Source organism: Barbus barbus, assembly GCF_936440315.1.
Source record: "Barbus barbus genome assembly, chromosome: 8".
NCBI lineage: Eukaryota > Metazoa > Chordata > Actinopteri > Cypriniformes > Cyprinidae > Barbus > Barbus barbus.
Window position 1 is genome coordinate 16,203,951 of NC_136736.1, and position 24,663 is coordinate 16,228,613.

Sequence of the window (24,663 nt, forward strand, 5' to 3'; positions counted from 1 at the left end):
AGCATGATGGGATTGAGGTAGACTTCAACGCGGAAGACAATGGAAACATATACAAATCTTGAAAAAGACGTCCTTTTTAAATTAAAACTATTTGAATCTTTCATTTGGCTCCTATTTGAAATGTAATCAATATTTTAATAACCCCGCTTACATGTTTACTGTAAACCTAAAATTGATTTAGATTTTATTTACACAGTATGGATGTAATAAAACAACATCCTGCATCTGTAATACATTTTTTATAGGTTTATAATACAGATACCACTTTAAAGCAAAAAGCTCGATACACTAAACCACATTATCTTGTTGAATCATGTTTTAATAAAACGGAAACAGAGAACAAGAGTGCTGAGACTGATCACAAATGTTTAAAAACAAGGGGAACAGAAGTTAGATGAACATAAATACAGTGATTTTAATGTACATCTTCAGTGCCCCTTGTATATCCCACAAACATTCAGCAACCATTGTTCACACATCTGACATTACAAAAAAATCTCTAAAACAAATGTAAATGACAAAGTTCTTATGCAGTACATAGTTATCACACTTCTGGTTCAAAGTTCAAGGGTTGTGAAACCTTAGACCGCATCTCCACAGGCTAGTATGTCCAGTCTCTGTGGTTCTTCTGAGGTTTAGGGCAGCAATCCTCCATCAGCACTGACTTAAACAGTTTCAGTATGTGAAATTAATGGGGTTGACGGTGATCTGAGATCAGTTCTTTGAGACTGTACTGACTGAGCACAATCAGGAGACGCACAGCTCTGCTGGTGTGCTGAGCTGTTGGGCTGCAGGGGCTGAATCAATCTTGTCCTGTCCACTGGACAGGCTGGAAGCCATTTTCTTTTTAAAGAGACGTAAACTCAGTTGCATAAGTTCATTGTCCACCACTGGAGCGCTGGTGTAGATTTGCTTGGTTGTGCCCTACATGATGAGGAACATAGCATTAAACCAAATACTGAATCATGTACACCTTATGAAACTAATTTAAATGGAATGAGTACAAAAAAAATAATAAAATACTTAAATATGCAGCAGTCTATGGACTGATAAATTCTAGACAAATATCACTCGCAATTTTTTTGTAAGAAATTAATGCTCAATACAATTGATAGAAAAGGATGCACTAAACTAATCAAAAGTGATACTAAACATGAGTTGAATTTATAATTTCTACAAATATATGAAGCAGCACAACTGTTTTCAACAGTCATAATACGAAATGTTTCTTGAACAGCAAATCACTGAGGATCATGTGACACTGAAGACTGGAGTAATGGCTGCTGAAAAATTAGCTTTGAACCACAGGAATAAATTACATCAAGTTGTTTTATACTGTACTTTCACAATATTACTGTTCTTACTGTATTTGAGTAAATAATTGCAGCCCTGGTGAGCATAAAAGATTTCTTTTAAAGGGGACATCAGATACAAAATGTACTTTTACATGGTGTTTGAACAAATGTGTGTCGGCAGTGTGTACACAACCACATAATGATAAAAATCCACCCAGTGCTTTTTTTATTTTAAATCCTCATAAATTAATAAACTCTTTCTCAGATTAAGCGGTTCTCAGATTCTTGGCAGGGTGACGTAGTTCTGCACAGGCCCCTCCCATGATTGTTAATTGGCACTGGCGCATCAGCACAGACCCGCCCTGAGTGAGCTGTCATCAGTCAGCCATTGTTTCACCGCCAGAGCAGGAGCAGACAAGAATGGCTCCTAAGAGATTTGAGGTGTTTTGTTTTTGGATGTAATAAGAAATATAGCAGTCGTCATTTACTCCCAACATCTGAGCCGCTGAAGACGCAGAGGATTACGTTTGTTTTTGAAGGGAATGCTCCTCCGATCTACCTAAATGCATCTATGTTCGCACTAATTATTTGTGATCCAGCTTCACCTCTAGAAGAAGTGAGTGTAAGGTTCTTTTATGAATCTTTGCAAATCACCTTTCCTAATAGTGTGCTTACTAAAGTTAACAGTCTCACAGTACTGCTCGTCACCCCATGGACGAGAGGGGTGAGCAGTAGCTCATTAGCATTTAAAGGGACATGCACCGAAACTGAGCTGTTTTTGACAAGGTAAAAAGTAGGGGTCTAATGATTCATCGATATGGATCGATACGATGCCACGCGTAAAATATCGATATCTGTAGTATAAATAGGCACCTTTATTTTGGCACTGTCCACATTATCACATAATGTCCATCTATGCATTTCCGCCAATGCGTGCATTCTCGTTCAAACTCACATATCAGGACTCGAGATAAGTACTGCCCGAAAGCACAAGGCGAGCATAAAAGACGTTCTGGATTGTTGGCGGAACAGTCGAACGTGTGATAAGTTTTCTGCGCACACATCTGAAGCGCACGCACACAAACAGCTGCGTCTACACCGCGCAAATGCCCTCTTCTGCTTTTTTTGTGCATGGATGAATAAATACAGACAAAATTACATCAAAATGCAAGTTTTGGCAAATATCCTAGTAAACACAGTCGATTACGCATATGTCATATGATGCGATTTCAAGTTTTCCTTTCTCTTTGGAGTGTTACAAGCTGATTGTGCATAGATAAGATCCCTGAAGTTGCAAAGACTAAAGTCTCAAAACAAAAGAGATATTCTTTATCAAAGTTAAGACTCTGCCACGCCCCCCCTAAAACGGCTCAGTCAAACACACCCCCACATGTCTACGTCACGATGTGGAAATTTGCATAATGCCGCCGCAAAGAAAGAAGGCGTGGTTTCAGTAAACGCAGTAGTGTTGATGCAGCCAGGGACAGGGAGAAGCTGTGTGTTTCTAGGCGAAAGCAAAAGCACTTTATTTGGTCTTCCGAAAGTAGATGCATTTAGGAATCATTAAGATTACTTACAACAGAACAGCAACGCATTTTATGGACGAAAGAGTCGTGAACCTAGGAGAGGAGGTAATTCTGACTTTGCTATGACAATCTGGCGCTTCTGAATCAGCGACTGTTAGTAGGCTATGTTTTGTTATTAGTTTAAGTATTTGCTATTGACTGTTCAAATGCTGAGTTTTGCGCATCGTGTGAGAGAGAGAGAGAGAGAGAGAGAGAGTCACATCACAGCACATCAGCTTTCTTAAATCATGGCTTGTTTGCAAACACATACGAGCATCATCACTGTGTCTGTCATGCGACTCTGTTCCCCTCTCGGGCCTGAACTGATGGTAAAACTAAGGACATTATTAACTGTCTTTACTTTTATTTTGAAAGCTGAAGCTCGCGATTATGGAAAGGGGTGTTACATTTCCGACAAGAGCTTGTGGTGTTCGGCCAATCACAATGCACTGTGCCAGTTGGCCAATCAGAGCAGATTGCGCTTGTCGGAAGGAGGGACTTTGTACAAAACTAAGCGTTTGAGAGAGGCGGGGCATAGAGGACCTACAATAATGTACAGTATTTAAAAAATAATGTATTTTTTGAACATTAAAGCATGTCAACATATTCTGTTACACCAAATACACAAAATAATGATCTTTAAAAAAGCATCATATGACCCCTTTAACGTAAACAGTTGAGAAAGAAAATGCATGTGTATCAGTATATTAAATCTGTGCTTTCGTTTTTAAAGTGAAAGCAAACTAATAATAAATCTAATGCTGTCAAAGAACAATACAAGTGTTCACTGCTCTTGACTAAATAACCTTTGTAACATCAAAAATGATTAATCTACATTTAATTTAACCAGTGAAGACTATGCAGTTATTTTACATTTGATTATTACATTTCTGTAGCGTACCTGAACATTTATTTTAGACTGAGCTGAAAAACCTGAAAAGCACTGTTTATTGAACATGTGTCTTTGTTCTATTGTATTTCTTTTCTGCTATTGCTTGTAATCTGGTTATCTGTAGAAAAGATTTTTAGCACTGAGCCCATAGTAGCAGCCAGAATTGTTTTTCCAATGGTTTATTTTCTTTATTATTTAAAATTAAAAAAAAAAAAAAAAAAAAAAAAAAAAAAGTGTATAGGCCTATTTTTGTTGTGAATGTCCCAATTGAGGTACAGGATGTGAAAATTTCAGATACATGATCATGTTATATATTTTGGTTGCATTTGTGAGTTAATACAAATTTAGATGATTGTTTAAAATAGGTATATAATATAATACTGAAATATCGATTGATATACTCTAATTCGAATCGTAGAATTTTTTTAGGTATCGGCAAATATCGTATCGCTGGGTATGAGAATTGATATCGTATCGTGACGAACCATCCGATTTACACCCCTAGTAAAAAGGGTGTTGTTTTACACTACCATTGAGAAATTTTAACCAAAGTATGTTATAGACTTTTCATGAAGATCCTAAAGAATCATATCAACTTGTGGAAAATGGGCATCCCCTTTAAATCTTACGATATATACACAGCGGGGGAAATAAGTATTCAACATGTCAACATTTTTTTAAATTAAACCGTTCCAATGCAGCGATTTATATGAAAATTTAACCAGATGCTGGTATTAAAACAAGAAATCTACACCGATAAATAAATCACAATATTACAATCCATAAAAAAAAGTTGTGTAGTAAAGTGAAATGAGACCGGAAAAAAGTATTGAACACGTTTTTGAAATTGTATTCATTAATTAGTAGAAAACTCTTTATTTGCTATGACAGCTTCAAGTCGCTTTCTATATGAACAAATCTTAAATATTGGGGGACTCTCTTGTGAATCTTCATCTTCGGTTTCTTCCACAAATATGCTCTATTGGGTTTAAATCAATAGAGGGTCACTCTAAAAACTTTATTCTCTGGGACCAATTCAGAGTCTCCTTTTCACTAATTATGCATTATTTTACATGTTTGTTTGGTTGGTTGTCCTGCTAGAAGGTCCATCCGCATCTTATGCTCATCATCCTGGTAGATGGCAACAGATTCATCTGAAGTATTTTCCAGTACATGGCTCCATTCATCTTTCCTTCAATATTATGGATTATGCCTGTACCATGTGGAGAAACAGCCCCATAGCATGATGCTTCCACCTCCAAACTTCACTGTTGGCATGGTATTTTTAGCCATCTCTGCTCTAGTTTGTGGTATTTTTGCCAAATGTAAAATTTTTGTCTTGTCTGAGCAGACTATATTCTCCCAGTAATTAAATTTTGTGTATCAAACTTCAAATTTGCTTCAACATGGCTTATCTTCAATATTGGAGCCTTCTATATTGGCGTTTGCCTGGAGGCCAGGGTGATGGAATGCATTGCCTATTGTTTTCTCAGCGACTACTGTACCTGCTGCCTCCTAATTTTACAGGAGTGTTTTCCGAGTGGTCCTCGGCTGTTGGGCTACTCTTCTGACGAACTGTCTGACTCCCTGATCAGAAATCCTGCGAGAAGCTCCTGTGCATAGCAGATTGTTGGTGGAGTGATGTTCCTTCAACTTGCAGAAAATGGCTCAATCATGCTTTCAGGAATATTTCGTTGTTGTGAAATCAACCAGTGCATTTTTATGCAACATTGCACAAGAGCTCTTTGCCTCTACCCATCATGAGATGTTTGTATACTTGCATTCAGGAGGTGGGTAAGCCTTTTTCCAACCTATCAACATGCACTAATCAAGCTGATTCTAATGTTCCCCCTGTAAGAGGTAGAACTACTTCATGAAATCAGCTGCTGTCTTGTCTTGCCTGACCATGCTTTTTCTTGGAGTGTTCAGTAATTTTTTCCTGTGTCATTCCACTTTATTACACACAAATTTTTTGGTGGATTGTAATATAAAAATTTCTTTATCTGTGTATATTTCTTGTGTTAATACCAACATCTGTTAAAAATTTATCAGGCAGCTAATCACTTTCCAGAATAGAGCTCAATACATACAGTTTGGGAAAGCCAAGGTTAAACAAAAGTGCCTGTGATTAAAGACCATAAAAGCACCTTGTCGTTTTTCAGGAGCTGTCTGCGTATGGCAATGTCTCTGCGAGCACACAGCGCCTTGCAGCAAGGGCCCAGGCTCCTCAGTAGGTTGGCCCTCTCCATTCTCCGGTTGTATGCAGCCATGTTCAGAGCACCCAGATCATGCTCTAAGAGTTTATCAGCATCTATGGATAAATATGAGATTCAAGTTATTTGTTAAATAATCATGTTTGTATAACTACACTGATCACCAAAAAATAAATATTTTCTGAGGTCGATACACATGTAGACACTGATTTATAACAAAACTTTGCTGAAAATGTTCTCATGTCTTGTGAAGTCAAAAGCTATGTTTGTAAGAAACAAATCCATTATTAAGATGTTTTTAACTCTAAACCATTGCCTTAGGCTAAAATACGAGTCCTTAATCTACTGGCATTTTTCCACTGCATGGTACGGCACGGTTCCGTATGGTTCACTTTTGGGGGGGGTTTTCCACTGGGTACAGTACCTGGTACTTTTATTAGTACCACCTTGGCCGAGGTTCCAAGCGAACCGTACCATTACCTAAACGTGACGTGTAAACTCTGTTGATCACTGATTGGCTGGAGAAAATCGTGACTGCCTGCGTCATTGAACTTGTGGCACGAGACACAACAGACCCGCTAGATTTAAATCAGCACAGCCAGCAAAGGAACGAAAGGCAACTGTTTTGAATGAGCGCACCTTTCTTTTAACAACCAAAAAATGGCTGTTTCGTTGTCTGTTGAGGAAGTACAGACGTTCCTCTTGTTGATAGCCGAGGAGCGGATCCAGCGAGAGCTTGATGGAGCGACACGGAATGAAAATGTTTTCCAGGAGTCACGGCAGTAGAGGCGGCACAACTATAACGACACCTGAATAATCCCGCCCACTCTAAAATGGTACTAAACTGCAGTGGAAACGCAAACTGAGCCAAACTGAGCGGTATCGTGCCGAGTCATACCACGCAGTGGAAAAGCGCCATACAAAAAAGCCCATCCCCTTGGTGTCCTCTCACATCAAAATCGACCCTCATATTTGTTTATAACTGTTTTGGTTTGTAAATGATGCTTCATCTGTGCGTTGTATTGCTAAGGTTCTCCAAATCTGTTCCCATGAATTAAACTCATCTACAACTTGGATAGCCTGAGGGTGAGTACACTTTCAGAAAATGTTCATATTTGGGTGACCTGTTTGTTTCAAACTGGAGCATTCCTTCAAAGATAGACTTGCACATTTACCTTTAGGGTCTTCCAACTCTCTGGAAAACACTTCTGTAACTCTAGCAAGGAGCTGAGGACCTGCCAAGCGTCTGGACACTCCTGCTCTGAGCAACACAGCCCCTGGGGTGAATCGGAGCAGCGCTGCCCCAGGAGTTCTAGGCTCATGTTTTTGCTTGGGCATCAAACTGGACCAATCTACATCAATCACATCTAGAGGCCCTGAAACAGAACATGCAAATGGCATACGTATTATAAACAACTGGAATATGGGATAGAGGAATTTAGGGTGCTTTCAGACCTGTAGATCGTTTGCTTTGTTTTCCGAAAAAGGGATTAATTTGTTACATTTTCTTCTTGGTTCGGGTCGCTTTCACACGGCAACATTGCAAAGCGTACCAAACTGTGTTTATGCAAGTCACATGTGAGTAAAGCTGTCCTCTTATTGGTCAGAGTTCACTTGTTTACGTTCCTCTGCATCATTCATCAAGATGGATTGACAAGTTTGCTCTGCGGGCTTATTGCGGCTTTATAGCTGACCTGGCAGTTACAGCCAGAGGGAATCTTTGGTTAACTGCAATAAATATTCTCACTAACAAAATCAAAGTTTCTCACAAATTCTCACTTGCATTCACAAAATAATAATTTGTTACATTTATATAGCGCTTTTTTTTATCTTTTCATTTTACATTATTGACACACTATTTTCCTTTTTTGATATTGTGCAGTTGGTTTCACACAATTTACATTGTAAAAAGCGCTATATAAATAAAGGTGACTTGACTTGGCTTGGCTTTCCTGGGTACTCAAAGCACTTGACCGCTAGACACAAAAGACACTAACTGCTGCTTTTTATATAACATATTTCCCATTATGAATTACGATACCGCTTGGTTCGTTGGTCCGTTGGGTCGGATTGCTTTCTCACCACAAACGAACCGCTCCAGGGTTCGTTTGAAAGCGTACCGAGACCACCTCTTCAAGGAGGTCTTGGTAAGCTTGTTTGGTCCGCTTTTGGTGCGCACCCGAGTGCGATTTCTGCTTTCTCACCTGCCCAAACGAACCGCACCAAGAGGGAAAATGAACTCTAGTGCGATTCAACCGAACTAAATGAGGCAGGTGTGAAAGCACCCTAAAGACTGTGATTACATAGTTTCTGCTTATGTCTTTGTAAGTACAAAAAGTGACACATGGCCAGAGCTTTGGGGGGGGGCTAGAATGTCCACATTCATTATTATAGTCACAGTGCAAACTTGATCATCGATTATATTTTTCATAAGGGCAGTATACAAATCTGAACACATGCTTTATGCAGACAATGAAAAACATGCCAAAGCGTAGCATATGCAAATTTGCTGCATTTGTCACTGCAGCCACATGTGTTTGAAGTGTTCTTGACCTGATTTAACAATCTGTTTCAGGAATTTAAAAAAAAAAAAGAAAAAAAGTTTTTTTATTTTTATTCCTATTCTGATTTTGTGATACAATGGTGGGTAGACCTCAGCCCATCAAGATGGGTCAGGAGCTATGCTCCCCCATAGGATAATTTTGTACATTTTAAAATCAAATGCATCAATCTTGTGCACTGTGATAGCAAAGTTAGGAAATCCATATTAAGATTGAATAGAGTAGTTAAGTCTTTCCATTGACTTGAAAAGTGGACTTAAAGAGGAATCAGTTGTGATAGTGTCTCAGTCCACATTGTTGTTGAAAAAAAGAATATTTCATGGTAAGTATATTAGTTATTTTACAGTAGTAAAATTACAATACGTATGTTTTTCTTCACATGAAATCTGAAAGCTTTTGTTTAGGTGTACTGCCCTTGAAGTTTCTCTGACAACAGGTTTACAAACGCTTCTCTTCACAAATTTAGCAACAAGCTTTTAAAAATATTGCTAATTTGAAAGTACCTGGTGCATGTTGCATTCATAAAAGCATGGTAAACCCACAGCTCAAGCAGAGATGGAGTTCACTGTATTTACTGCACAACTGACTATATATTTAAATCGCAGCCTTTTTATAAAGCAGTTTTATAAGTGCTCTAAGCCAAATCAAGATTGCAATTTTAGTTTGATTGACTGTGATTTGCACCATTGCTTTGGCAAAACATCTAAGTAACAGATCCTAGGGTATTATAAGAAGTGAAATTATGGTGGGACAAATCAGATTGTGGCAGGCAGTTTGATTGTGGTTTAAGTGTGTCTTCATGGGATCCTGTTTTAAATAGTGTTCCGTACCAGAAATCTTTTCATCATCTTGCTGTTCGTCCCTCTTTTGACTGTCAGCCAGAATCTCATCCAGTTCATCATCACTGATTGGCTCATACTCCTCACCACCTGAGACAGCAGACTGTGCATCATCCCCCTTTCCATCCTCCTCTTCTGAGAGATAGAACAAACACACAGTAAATTTAAACAAAATCTTCTCACACATCAGTCAATAGTTTGAGAAATTGTGAGAGAAAAAAGTCCTACCATCATGACTATCCATTTTCGGTTCAGATGCTTCCCCTTGCAGTTGTGGGTTGTCTGTTGGCTTGTCTACATCCATGAGGGCTTCTCTGCCCAACAGAGGCTCATACTCTCCCCTCTCCATCTTCGCTTCAGATCTGCTCTTTGGTTCCCTGTGAGCTTGAAGGTCAAACGGAAGCATCCTTTCCCGTTCACGCTCACGGTCCCTTTCACCACGCTCACGGTCCATTCGCTCATGTGTCAGCAGCCCTTCAGGTAAGAGTCGTTCCCTTTCACGCATCTCCCGCAGGTCTCTCTCTCTAACTGGCTCACGATTGCCACGGAGGAGGGGCTCTCTGCTCCGCCCACCCCATTCACGAGGTTCTGGTTCCCAGTCTCGTTGTTGGGTTTGTTGATTTTGCATCTGACGGTGATCCTTTTTCTCACGCTCTCGATCCAACTGATCGCGATCTCGCTCCCGGTCACGCTCGCGGCTGTCGTAGGAGCCGGCTCTGGAGCGAGCCTGACGCTCAGACTCTGGTGAACTACGACGAGAACTGTGACTCCGGGAGTCCTGCCGGTCTGTGGAAGCAGATAAAAGTTTAAGTTATGGAGAATTCAAAACTTGAACATTACAAGATACAAAAAACAATAATGACAACTGCTTAGGAATTATTAAACGCATCACCCAGAGCACCAGAGTGAAGATACATAAATATATATTTAATTGGCTTATTGCATTTTGCATTCATATTGCATTTTGAATCTTTTTTTTGTCTTGGGTGTTTCCATGAGAACAAATCTTAATGTTTAAGCATATAATGATATTCTAGGGAATTGTGCGCTTCTAATTTTATAGCAACAGTTTGGACAGGACCCTTTTCTATTCTAACATGACAATGCCTCTGTGTATAAGGGAAGGTTCAAAAAGAAATGATTGATTCAGCCAGTGTGGAAAAACCTGACTGGTCTGCAGAAAGCCAAGTCCTAATCCCAGCTGAACACCTCTGGAGTGACTTTAAATGCAGACCTTGAGCCAAAAACTCGTCACCAAACACCAATGACTTGTACATACACTATATGTACAAAAGTATTGGGAAACCCCCTTCTTTAGAAAAGAAAAAGGCACTTACAAAACTGTGGCAACAAAGATGGAAACATAAGGGGCCGTTCACATGTCATGCCTTAAAAACACGTGGAAAACGCTAGGCGCACTGCTTTTTCCTTCTCTCCAAAGCACTCTGTAGCTTGCGCTCCCGTGGCAACCATGACCTGTGCTCTCCATGAAGACGCAGAAACTTCAGCAAAGGATTAATTGATTCTAGCACTAAAAATTGCTTGTAGCAGCTCTGCTACTAAATTTATTTAAAAATGGCTATCCCTGTACAGCTATGGTCAGCGGTTTCTCCATCTTGGCTGAGCTTTCAATGTTGTTACGGGAAAGGATGAAGCTGATTGGTTGGTTCTTGTCACATGACCTGCAGTGCACTTGCTGCATTCTGAAAAGTTGAGATGCTTTTAACTCGAAAAACAACCGAAGCTTCCATTATGAGCACATATACAGGTACATTTGAAATAACAAATCTGAGCACGCAAAAGTTACGACATGTGAACGGCCCTTAATTCATATATTTAAAAATTGTATTTCCATCTCTGTTGCAAGTTTTGGAAGTGCCTAAAATGACTGAACCCGTATGTACAAGTACAGTATTATTATTAGTTCTTATCTACACCATTAACTCTAAAAATAATATAAAATAATATATTTTCAACAATACTAACTCCAAGCTCCAATACTAAACTCCAAGCTTTTATGAGGGGCCTCACCTGAGGAAGTACTTCGACTGGGTTCTCCTCTTCGGAGCTGATCAATCCTCGACTTCCTCTCTACTCCCATCTGTTCACTGGCCGCTGCCCTGTCCCTCTCTCGTTCCCTCTCTCGCTCTCTCTCCCGAGAATTGCCACCTTGCATGAGTCCTCTGCGGGACCTGAGTCCCTGAGGGCCTTCATCACGGTGAGCCGACTCATTGGAGGGCGAGCGTAGTCTTCTCGAACAAGCGCGGCTTTGGTTGTTGCCCATGCTACTGTTGCGCTGCTGCTGCATGTCTGCTTGCTGTGGTTTACGCAGCATGTGTTGCGGCAGTAACGGCTGTAAAGGAAGAGACTGTATCAGCATTGGAGGGTCAGGGAGCAGGGGGGCGATGGGGGGGTCCGTACGGTCTCGGCCGCCACCGCGTGCACCCCTTCTAGGGGCACGTTCAGAGGGAAGCAGTCGCTCCGGAGGCCTATCGGATATCAGGGAGGCAGAGGAGGTCTCGCCTCGCTCTGGTACATCCTCATCAGACCAGTCGCTGAAGTTGGCATCAATTTTAGCAGAGAGGGAACTCTCTCCAGCCGTTAAAGCCCTCTGGGAGGGAAGGTCATCCTTGTTGATTGGTGGAGGTGTACGTGGACCTCGTCGCCTCTTGCTGAGGGGATGCTGGGCGACCAGCTCGTCCTCAGAAACATCTGACTCTGGACCTCGTGAGCGCTTGCGCTTCCTTTCTAAGGCTTTCTTCTTGGTCGTCTTGGGAGGTGAGAGGAGAGCCTGGGGGGCTTCAGCTATAGAGGAGGAAGACGGGGGTTCAGGGTTACTACGGTCCCCTCCACCAGATTCCTCCTCTTTACGGTTCTTCTTCAGATTTTTCTTCTGAGATTTAGTCTTTTTCTTCCCCTCTTCGTGAACAGCTGATAAAGAGTCTCTGTCCTCTATGGAAGGAGGAGGAGGAGGAGGAGGAGGAGGAGGAGGAGGAGTGAGGGCGGCAGCAGGGAGGTCTCTCTGCTCTTTTCCTCTTCTGGAGTCAGAAATGCCCGTAGCAGAAATATCTGGAGTGTGTTCTCCACGTCGCTCTGCTCCTCTTCCTGCTGCTCTCTCACCGCGGGAATCCACCTCCTCATGTCGTCCACGGCCTTCTTTTTTATCCCCATGACGGTCATCATCTTTCCAGCGGTTGTGTTTCTCATCAGTAAAGGAACGGACAGGCGAGCGGGCCGTCTCTTGAGGACGAACCACCTGACTCAACAGTCGGTGCTTATCACCTGAAACAAAACCATACATATTTCGTCCAAATATTCTGCATGTATTGCACAACAGATCTATGAGGAGTGCTAAGGAGTGTAAACATAACCTTGCACTTGCTCAGCTGAACTCCTACCTTTCTCCTCAGTGCTGTTGTAACCGTCACTGTCTGCAGGGCTCACATCTCGCACTCTTTTAGGAGATGACCGTGGACTGGGAGTGTTCTCAGCACGATGTCTCTTACGACTGCAAACAAAGCGAAGGGCAAACATAGTTGAACACCTGAGAAAATTTCTAATGTCAATCTGTTTATAACACATTCACTAGTGTTCAAAATTTCTGGTCTAGGGTTGGGCTATGTCTACAAAATTGCCATCAGACGATGTCTATACTGAATTTAAAATGACTGATTTTAGTTTTTGTATTTTTTAATGTACTCAAAAGAGACTAATTTAAAAGGTCAAAAACGTGAAATATAATTATTGGCCAATCTTTGGTTCAATATCAAGTGTTACCTTTGCATGGAAAAAAAGAAAGACTGTAAAGTGATAAAGTAGCACCAGTATGTTTCCATGGACAAATAAGTCATATACAGTTTAGCATCCATTTTACAATTATATGGTTGAGATTGTCCGTAAAAATGAGCAATAACACTGGAGCACTTACGTGTTCTTTCTCTCTTCATGAGCATCTCGATCGGGGCGGTCCTCTCTCGAATCATCTCTTCTTTCTCGCCTCTCTTCCCTCCCCTTTTCTCTCTCATCCCACTCCCTCTGCCGTTCTCTCTCTCTTTGCTCCCTTTCCCGTTCCCTCTCCTTCCTCTCTCGTTCCCTTTCTTTCTCCCGCTCTTCTCGCTCCCTTTCACGCTCCTCTCTTTCTCTTTCCCTTTCCCGCTCTCTTTCTCTCTCCTCCCTCTCCCTCTCTCGCTCTCTTTCCCTCTCCCTGGCTCTTTCACGCTCTCTTTCAGCCTCTCTTTCCCGTTCTTTCTCCCTCTCTCTCTCCTTCTCTCTTTCCCGTTCCCTCTCTCTTTCTCTATCCCTGTCCTTCTCTCTCTCACGGGTGCGGTCATCTCGTCTGTCATCTCCTCGATCATTCCTTCGATCATCTCTTCTCTCTTCACGATCAAGGTCCTCACTGCGGTTTTGCTGGCGGACAGGAGAAGGCGCTCTTTGTTCTGTTGAACAAAAACAAATCAAAAGTTGCTCTCCATGTCCTGTGATGTGAAACAAATTGTTCACAGACTTGTGCACCCTCTTTAAAGTTTCCTGAAGTGAAACAACATACATTTGTCTTTTTCTTAGACAAAGCTACTGAACGGCTTCAGAAGACTTGAACTATCACAAACAAGTCAGTGACTATTTTTAATGGTACTTTGTCGCTTTTTGTCATTTTAGGAGCTTGACAGACAAACTGTCTTTCTATCTTGGAGCTACATGAGCATTTCTCCCAAATCTCCTTTAGAATCTCACAAAAAATATAACGGCATACAGATTTGAAGCAACATTAGAGATATTTAAAAAAAACAATCATAAGTCATTTAATTTCAGGAAAAAAGTATAATGCTGTGGTATACTGGGGAGAAGACAAAAGATCTTTTTTGAATGGATGCCAATGGAGGAGATTCTTCAGTATGCTGAAAAAACTGCTTTTGTGAGGAATCAGTTTACTGACTAATCTTCAACATGTTTGTCACTAAAAATCATTTTAAATTGATCAGTTTTTGGAGTTTACACACACACACAAAAAGTGTTTTGTGAGAAGTCACAGACAATTGACCTTACGATAAGTGATTGACAGCCCAAACAGCCAATCAAATTGCCGATCCAATTTAGGAGATTACATGGATTATATGGCAGTATGCCTCACTGTCAGAATATCTGAAGGGGAAATTTGGTTTATTTTCTCTGTAAATCTCTATCTGCCATTAGAGTGAACATCTGTGTACTAAATGCCAAAAGGCAAATGCAAAAAGAAATGCCAAAAAGGCTTCAAAGATATATGCATGTCTGTAAATTTATTTTTAATCTGACACACAGAAGCATGCTGAACAGATAGATCTGTTGTGAACATCTCTGTGCTTTATTTTATAGTATCCATGAACGATGATTGACTGTCATACTCCGTCATCTCTGACAGTAATTTAATGGCATCAAGGCTATAACATGATTGTTATTAAGGCACAGGTGCTCCAAGCTGTTACTCTGGAGCTACTGAGGTTACTATCTCCCAATAATAAACACATCTCTTGCTTATCAGTCACCTCTTTCTCTGTTGTCACGGCGGTCTCTCTCTACATGTCCTCCTCGTCGTTCATCTCTGGGCTGTTCCCCTCTCTGTCTGTCATTATCGTAGCGATCACGATCAGTGTTTCTCTCTGAGCTCCTCTCTCTCAGACCACTGCTGCGGGACTCCCAGCTGTCATGCCCACTAGCACTGCTAGTGTCTGCCTGTGACGCTCTACCACCACGAGCAGAACCTGAAACACAAAATTCACAAAAGTTTACAATTCAAAAAATTTAAAATTCATGTTTCAAGCTCTTATGTTATTGCAATCCTCCTAAAATGCAATTAATAAATTTTACATTATGAAAAGTACAATTTGCATTGATTTTTACAAGCATTTTCTAAGTCTCCGCTAGCTTTTCATGCTTTAAAGTGGTATTTTTGATGTTCAGAATTCTTAAACAGCAAAAGTAAATCAGCAACAGATATTGCTGATCAAACGTAAGTTCTTTTTATATGCTTTTGTACAGTTATGGCCACTAATTCTAATTCCCTACACTGCATTTGTAGTGACCTTCATTGGCCAAAAAAAACGAAAACACAAACTAAAAGTTAAAGATAAATATGACTGATATCATTATTCCTCTATTTTCCATAAATAATCGCATTAATATTGTTACTGTGAATTTGTTTGACCAATTTTGATAATATTGTGATAGCCTTTTTTAGATGTAGCTGACAAAGAATATGGCTCATTGTTATCTTCTCACCTTTCTCTGTGGCATCCCCACGGCCCCTTCCTCTACCTGTTCTCTCAGCTCGAGATTCATTCCTGTTGTCCACTCTACCATCATTTCTCAATTCCTCCCTTCCATGTCCTCTTCCATAACTCCTTTCCTCCTGGGCTGTCATTTCCTCCTTTCTATGAGTTTCGTTTCGTTCTCTCTCTCTTTCCCGCTCTCTTTCTCTCTCCCGGTCTCTCTCTTTTTGCTCCAGAGATTCTCGTCCTGAGCGCTCTCGTGTTTCTCCTGCACGGGTATCCCGAGTGTCTTTGACCTCCCCGCGGTGCTGGCGCTCTTCCCGGACATCTCTTCTATCCCGTTCACCACGCCGGTCTCGGCCATCCCTGGCATCACGGTCATCTCGAGAAGAACTCTGCTCGATCTCATAGTCCCGCTCGTCACGGCTGCTGTCTTTCTCATGCTTTCCACGGCTCTCTAAAGACAGAAAGGAAATTAAGTGAGCAGGAGATCTAAAAGGCTGTCAATGACTAAATTATACAGTAGCTGCACATGGCCAAAAGTATGGTGAAAACCAAACACAGGACTACATGACGACAAATAAAAAAAAAAAAAAGTTTAGCTTAGCTGTTGAGCTGTATTACCCAAATACTTCACTTGTTACGTGTACGCAAGGGTCAGTGTACAGTGCACGTGACGTGAATTTCGTCATCAGAACTTACTCGCGTACTGTACATGCACCACCCGATTTTTAAAACAGCACATAGAAATTGAATTTGTTTTGCACTAATCAGTTGTTCCACAAGGTGGAAACACTGTGCCGGGCTGTTGTTTCACAGTAGAAAATGAAACTAAAGAGATGAAACAACAAGTGTCGACAGCCCACGTTCGCGCACATCAAGTGGAGTATACTTTGAAAGGCTATGCATTCGACTGTACTCATACGCTAGCGTACAAAAAAAGAAGTATACTTGGGGCTTAATGGTTCCAACATGTCACCTAAACTACTACTTTTTTTTTTTTTTTTAAATAACACCACTACTCATTTATTACAACAAAACTATTGTGAATGTGAACCAGTGTTCAAAAGTGTGGGGTCAGTGAGTTATTTGTTTGGAAAGAAATGAATCATTTCATTCAGCAAGGATGCATTAAATTGATTCAAAGAATCCAGAAAATGTATGATTGTTTCCACAAAATATAAAGTAGCACAACGGTTTTCAACATGGATAACAAAACGTGTCTTTAAAAATAAGTAATGGCTGCTGAAAATTCAGCCTTTCCATAACTGGAATAAATTAAAAAAATGTGTCATGGGTGAGTCTGAAAACAGACACTGAGTGGGAAACGTCCCTCTTGATATTTAGAAATGATCAAATTGTTGACCCCAGTTTAAGATGGCCAATCAAATCAAAGAAGTTTTACTGATCACTGATACCGAACACAAATTCCAGCATGACACTTCATTTTCTAAATGATTAAAGTTTGAAGTAACTAAATATGAAAATATCTGACAACTGTTTTACAACAGAAATTTTAAACGTCTTACTGTTTTTCTTTTGTCTTCATTCCCTTAAATTGAAAAGTTCTTTATTTAAAGAAAAAAAACAGGTCCCCCTCACAATGTTCAAGACATGGTCATAGCCCTTCTCAGTAATTACTCTGTGATGTGTGTCTCTCACCATCTCTGCGCTCATGCCGTCTCTCTTGCAGTGCAGGACTCCTGTCCCGCTCTGATCTCCCCCTCTCCCTCTCTCTGCCCTGGGAGCGGTGACGGGCACTGGGGCTGGATCTGCGAGGAGCGGGTGTTGGTGAAGGGTCTCTCTGTGGGGTGAGCGGAGAGCGGGAGCGGCGTGAGGACTGAGTGGGAGGTGGTGAGGATGAAGATGGAGGAGGAAGGTCTCGGTAAAGAGGAGAGATAGAACCCCGTCTGTGGCGAGGAGATGGGGAGTGTCTCTGGGCCGAGGAGCCAGAGCGTGAAGATGGGGAGTGGTGCTGTCGGGAGGGAGGGGAGGGGCTGCGGTGGTGACGGGGTGGAGTTCTAGACCTGAGAAAGGAAAACGCGCATACAATTTCTCTAAAACAAACTCCTGATGCATGTTAAATGTCAGGATATACATTTGACTAATATCTGTAAGGTCACATGATTTTTCAGAAATCTAATATTTGCTGAATAGAATGTTCAAAAGAATTGTTTGTAACAATTGTAAAAGAACAGAAATTGTTGTAAAAGAACAGAAATTGTTGTTAAAGCATTTTCTCAAATAAAAAAGGGTTGTCGAGCAGGATGTGGTAAATGAGTTATTCGTTTATTAAAAAAAAATTTATATATATATATATATATATATATATATATATATATATATATATATATATATATATATATATATATATATATATATATATATATATATATATATATAGTTTTAAAATCTAAGTTTTAGAATTGAATAACTTTTTCTTTTTAAATGATTTGGTCCTTTAACATCAAATTCTGTCAAAACTCATGGATATCTCAAAGATATGTAAAAAGTGACTTTGCCCTAATCTGTGAGATACTGGATTAACAATTATTTAAGTGCAGCTCTTCTCACCTCTGCTGCGAGGACTGTTTTTGGGAAGTGGGTTTAGGGGAGGATGACCTCCTTCTGGCTGGGGGTGACGCTTCCCTTGAGGGTGGGGAAAGACTTCCAGAACGTTCCTCTGATGTTATTGAGCGTTTGGCTTTATGGGAACTATCAGACCGGTCCCTGCAATAAATGTAAGGTTAAGATTATGATATGTTTTATTATTTGTTTTCACATACATTGGGATGATCAAATGTATCTGGGCCAGCACCATCAATATTAGGGAAAGGAAAGAGAAGTGGTGTGTGGCCAAGTATGGTGACCCATACTCGGAATTTGTGTTCTGCATTTAACCCATCCAATTGTGGAGAGAGTGTTGGTTATTCACTCCCGCCACCTACAATCCCTGCCGGACCTGAGACTCGAACCCACGACCTTCGGGTTACAAGTCTGACTCTCTATCCATTAGGGTATCTACAGATCCACAATTGCTTTATATGGTGACAACTGCCACGACATAGCAAATACAAGTATTGTCGTAGTAGTATTGTCATGATTCCAAAATCTCAGTAGTTGGCAGCAGTAGTCTCTATTCATTTCAGTACCAGAGCAAAAATTAGTGGAACACACTCCCTCTCAATCTCAGATTGGCCAAAATTCTCAACACTGCAAAAACACATCTTAAATAGAAACCTCTGATACTTCAGCGCAAACATAGACATGCAGGGGATCATTTCAGAGCAGCTGTCTCTTTGCGGGTACCGAACAGACCAGAAAGACTGGTATAGTCATTTAGCCAAAAGTAGACATTTTGTACCAAATTTCAATAGTTTAATACTTTACGTTTTATGGACGTCTTTTGAAGGTGACTATACCTGCGTTTTTCCTTTTTCTCTTTGTGTTTCTCCGTATCTCGTCCTCGTTCTTTGCCTTCTTTAGGTTTGTCCTCACTTTTCTCCTTGTTCTTGTGTTTATTTTTGTGCTTCTTCCCAGTCACTGGGTTCTCCACAGGGAAGGGTGGAGGAGGACTGGGCGTTCGTGGCCCTTTTCTTTTGCCATGGCCACTCTTAGATGACCTGGTCGAAAAATTAAAAAGCAGTCAAGTATTTAAATTGATAAACATCTGTTTAAACTAAATGCTGATTTGCCATTTCCAACCTGCTGTCTGTTTCCTCTGCCCTGGTCTGGTCAGAAACTGGAGAGGAAATGAACGAGGAAGCAGAGGACTTCTTCTCTTTCTTACTGGAGTTCCCACCCTTCCCTGCTCTATGTTTGGGTGAGCTGGACTTACGGGACGAGGGTGACCCCTTAGAACTGCTGCGCTCAGGGGAAGCCTAAAACAGATCAAGACCACACCAAAATAAAATCCCAGAGACACCAGTCTGTATAAAAATCCAACATAATACATAAAGTCTCAATTAATGTTCACTTTAGTATTTCTTTGCTAAAATAACCTACCCTGTCCTTTGAAGTATTACTCTTCCTGGTCTTAGGGACTGGGTCCTGTTGAGAACATACATACCATTACTATATCTGTTAATAAATTCAGGATAACCACCATTCACTTTCTTTCAAAATTTGGAATTTATGCAGCAAAACCTATTATAATTTTATGCAACATACCTCTTTCTTGATGACGATCTCCTCTCGTTTGTCCATGTTCTCCTGTTCCAGCTTCATCAGCTCACGCTGAATCTTCTGTCTCTTCATCTCAAGAGATAACTCGTAATCGTAGTCACCGTTATCAGAATCTAGTAAAATCAATGACAAATATAAAACTGCTGGACTCAAACTGACAGGGAGACAACATAAGAAAGAGAGAGAGAAAAAGACTGTACTGCATTCAAAACCCAAACATCAATCATCCTTGTTTGCTTTTAAACACAAATTAAAAAGAATAGTTCACCCAAAAATAACAATTCTGTCATTTACTAACCTTCATGTAGTTCCAAATTCATAAATTTCATTCATCTTCAAAATGCAAATTAAGATATCTTTAATTTAGATTTATTTTACACACAAGAATCAGCACGGTTCATTCTTGTGCATCAACCAAGTACGGTTAAGCTACCATTTACCATATTTGATGTGCTCTATGTAAGTTGATCAGCGTTTATATCTGAATAAAAGCCTAAATTTAACTTTTTCATATAAAGTGATCATGTCTAACCAGAAGACTTGGATTTAACTAGGGTTAACTTTTTAAAGCATCAAAGTTTTTGGTGGAATGAACTTTCAATAGAGGGCTAGAAGTCTCACAGGTTTCATTAAAAAGAAAGATTTCATTTGAAGTACAACATCATTCTGGATTTGGAACAATATTAGAGTGAGTTATTAATGACAGAAGAAAAACCTTTGGGTGAACTGTTCCTTTAAATGATTTCTAAAATCACATACATCAATTGTATGGGTACTTTGGAGAATCTTTTACCTTCACGACTGGCTTCCCAATCTGCGGTCTCCTCCTCACTGGCTGGAGTGCGTTCCTTTGTGATTTTAATATCCTCTTTCTCTCGGTGTCTACCTCGTGATGAATCTCGCTGCTAATGAGAAAAACACATTTCTTCAATGTCAGAGAACTTCAAAATTTAAATCAACAAAATGCAAAACTAATGAAATGTTAACTCCAAGCTGTTAAAGCATCGTACTCTGGTTATGGGTGATGTGGGCTCGTCTGTTTCTCTTTTCTGTGTGTCACCATCTACATCCTGTCTCTTATTCTTCATCCTCTCCCGGAGATCCCCAGTGGGCCTCTCGGCTGACCTGCACAGCAAACACACATGTCGAAAGTTAAGCATTGAGCCAGGTATTGGAGCATATACGCTTATAAAACAGCTTCTCTTCAATAGATTCGCACCTGTTGAATGTTCCAGAGAAGCCTTTTCCTCGTGATGGGGTTCCATGTGTGTATCGACACGTGTTACCGTAACTGCAGTTCCCAGTCTTTAACCAGTTTCTACAATGAGTCTGCATGGGAGGCAAATGGGGGTCAGTCTTTTTCACTCATACGCTTTACAAAAGCACTAGGGCTGTGCGATTAATTGAAATCGAATCGCAATCGCGATTTGAGACGTTGCGATTTGCTAATTGCAAAGCCTGCGATGTGGACGCGATATTACTCTGTTCCAGAGCATATGCATGACTGCCAGCCTTGAGTGACGGTCTTATTAACCAACAGAGTGAGCGCACCTCCGTTCTCCCCGATCAGCACTGCTCTAGCCAACTGTGTAAACCAGAATCAGAAAGAGCTTTATTGCCAAGTGTGTTTGCACACACAAGGAATTTGTCTTGGTGTTAGGAGCTTCCAGTACAGAAGTACAAACATAGTGCAGACAACATATAATTAAGGTGATAAAGAACACTAATAATGAAGAGAATAGACAATAATTAAGAATAACAATAGTAATAAAGAATAAATAATAACACCCACCATTTAAAAAGGGTCAGATCGAAAGTTAGGCTAATTAAAACTAAAGAAAAACATATGTAACTTCAGCTTCGAAATGACAGACAACGAACAAAAAAGGTCATTTGCGTCACATCGCATATCAAGAGCTCCCTTATCTGTTCAGCTTTCAGTACTGGAGAATAAAATATACATTTTTAGATGTTTTTATTAGTAGGCTACATGAATGTTATCTTACACATTTTATCTCCCCAACAGATTAATTTGAAATAAGTTTATAATGCATGTTCGCTAATTCAGAAGACCGCACACACAGCCCGTGTCTCTGAACGCTTCTCATTCTCGCTCCGCTCTGCGTCTCACGGACGAGTCGTTTACACTTGCTGCACACACGAGGCCTGTCTCATATTGCTCTTTTATGCTTTTATACTCACAGTCTCGCACCCGGTTCTGCTCCGCAAGTCTCTCACGAGCGCATCTGGTAATATGGACGAGGTCTGACGCACGCGCGCAACCTGTGTCCACTCGTGCCTGGCTCCGCGTTTAAAACGAATGTAAATTAAGTCTAAGTGCTTGCTAATTTCACTTGGATGAAATGAAACATTCAGCACATTTCCCACTTGTTCTTAAAATCCCAAATACTTAAAAATGAATAAATCAGCCCGTGTAGCATACTAATACTTTAATAATTGACTAAAGAAATACAGTTATTTATTTATAAAAAATAAATCTTTCCTGTGAAATTCAGTAATTTTGTAAAAGTAGTAATACCATTATAATCTTCCCTGCAGAAAAAACAAAAACTAAAAAAACAGTAGAACCGCTCCCAAAACACAATAGAAACTATAATGGATTTAAGGGTTATAATGGGAATTGTATTGTTTTAATGTAAACTATAATGGTGTCTACTGGTATTTGATGCAGTCTATTGGTGGGATGTAATCTAGCAGATGGCAACCAATAAAACAACAGTAATTCCTATTGGAATAATGCCCAAAACAAAAAGGAATTTTGTATTGGTTTTTATGGAAACTGTAAGAATTTCTGTGATGGTTTCTATTGTTTTTTTGTTTTGTTTTGTTTTTTCAGCAGGGTAACGATACTCATACTGTGCTGCACATTGACAATATTGAGCTGAAGCTTGACTTTGCAAATTTAAAATCGCAATATTTGTAAAACATATCGCAATTAGATATTTTCCCCAAATCGCACAGCCCTAAAAAGCACTTTGACAAAAACAAATTGAGCTATCTAGATACAGGTAATACAGTGTAGTTAGGCAAGCACACTAGGTTTTTAAAGCACAACAGTTGGTGACCATTATCCCTACCTCTGCTGCATTACTGGCCGTGCTGGGCCCGAGTCTCTCAAACACACTGGGCCTGCGTGAGGGGGTGGTCGTGCTACTGCTGCTGTCCGATATGGTCTTCGAATTCTCCACTGTAACCTTCCGCCTGATTTTGGACATTCTGCAGGGCTGCGTTAGAAAAACAGCAAGGCACCAGCATTAGGAAGCTGAATGAGTGGTGTACTCATTTGAGTCAAAGTCAAGACCAAGACCAAGACCAAAAGAGCATTGAGTTTGAGTCAAGACCAATTCCATGACAAGGACAAGAAAATATGGTCTTGGACTCGGTCTCAACCAAAACATTTACATTTTTAAGGTATACATTTCTATCAGACAATATGATATTGGACTTGGTCTCGACCTCAGCCTACAGCATAAAATACAGATTATGTATTTTATTATTTTATGTTCTTCAATGAGTAGATTTCCACACTTTTCACCTGACCAATGAATGTCCATGACTGTTCCAGCCATTCATGATTACTGCGTATGCATTTTTAAAAAAATATTAGGCTATAAAGAGATTTCTGAGTAAGATTTATATCCAATAACTACAATTTAAAAAAAAATACACAATGATATTCTACGTATTCTTGCACAAAAGTATCAAAAACAGCCTGAGCTTTATATGCAGCCCAATGGATGATTATTTTCTACCACCACACAAATTCCCAGGATGTTTAAAATTTTATTACATTTCCGTTACTTTTCAAAGAAGTATAATTAAATAAATAAATACTACGTTTTACTTCCCTGATATTTCCTGGTTTCTCGTGGCCGCGGGACATTGTAAACATTAGCACAAGCACTACATTATTCACATTTGTACAAACACGACTGTGTCTACCCCTCTCTCTTTAACGCACATTAACAGTATCACAGTTATAGCTACTAGTACGGCATACGAGATTTCACTAATAAAGGAAAATACTAATAATTCGCGTGTTTTAAGCTGTCATTACTTTGTAGAGCGCCGTTCAAGTGCCGCGCGGCCTACACTGATAACACAAGCCTCCATAAAGACCCCGCGGAAGCCGCTGCTGAAGAAGCCGTGAACAAATACAAACGAGCGCTTTACCCGAATATGAATGATGCGTCAAGTCCAGTTTCACAGACTATTGGGGATAACCTCCTAATCACATGCAAAAATCTTGCAAAGCGGTCTTCCTCTTAGCCGCCGTCATGGTGCTTGCGAGACACTCCACACGCTGAGGAGAGGAGGATTATGGGAAACTGGCGGTCTGGTCTTCAGATTGTTTTAAATATCTTGTTTGTCTAAAGATTCAGTAAACTCTTCCATTAATAATAATAATATTTTTTCTGTTGCTATTATTATTGTTATATTTGACTGTTATTTTCATATCAGGCATTAAAGGATTAATGGTGGAAAAAATGAAACAATTAGATTTTTTTAATAAAATAAAATGTTTTCTTTGGAAATGTAGATTATTGAGCCCATCATTCTAAACTGAATGGAATTGTCTCTGTGTAAATCATCAATGATAAATAACATTACTGCCTAGTTTTAGAAAGACTATCGTTTGTGAATTTACAGATCTACGCTAAAAAAATGTTAATCTAAAACCGTTCTTCATCTAAATTGGATGTAATGGAGAGTTTGCAAATAAACTTTTACTGAAAGATGAAGCAGTGAACTGTATTTACATCTGACAGCAGCTACATCACAAACCGTATGTAATAGTGCTTCGTATGTAAGTTAAGTGTTATATTTAAAATGTTTCATAACTCTTA

The 24,663-nt window shown here is 40.0% G+C and overlaps 1 protein-coding gene across 2 annotated transcripts; it reads right to left on the reverse strand.

Moving 5' to 3' along the window:
- Positions 1-101: 101 nt before the first annotated feature.
- LOC306874076 (zinc finger CCCH domain-containing protein 13-like) lies at positions 102-24,129 on the reverse strand. Of its 2 annotated transcripts, none has more exons than XM_079423810.1 (21): positions 23,990-24,129; positions 22,894-23,040; positions 21,015-21,124; positions 20,806-20,920; positions 20,589-20,700; positions 19,781-19,908; positions 19,616-19,660; positions 19,316-19,491; positions 19,033-19,233; positions 18,185-18,340; positions 17,273-17,637; positions 15,621-16,067; positions 14,888-15,103; positions 13,294-13,801; positions 12,764-12,873; positions 11,397-12,647; positions 9,594-10,151; positions 9,357-9,500; positions 7,141-7,341; positions 5,900-6,063; positions 102-924 (listed from the first exon to the last, which is right to left on the reverse strand). In XM_079423810.1, the coding sequence occupies exons 2-21, from the start codon at positions 23,029-23,031 to the stop codon at positions 748-750; spliced, it is 5,322 nt and encodes a 1,773-aa protein (XP_079279936.1). In that variant the 5' UTR covers positions 23,032-23,040; positions 23,990-24,129; the 3' UTR covers positions 102-747. The 2 variants fall into 2 exon arrangements, with proteins under 2 accessions (XP_079279936.1, XP_079279937.1); XM_079423811.1 differs by having other exon boundaries at positions 118-924; positions 9,357-9,497.
- Between the last annotated feature and the right edge of the window lie 534 nt (positions 24,130-24,663).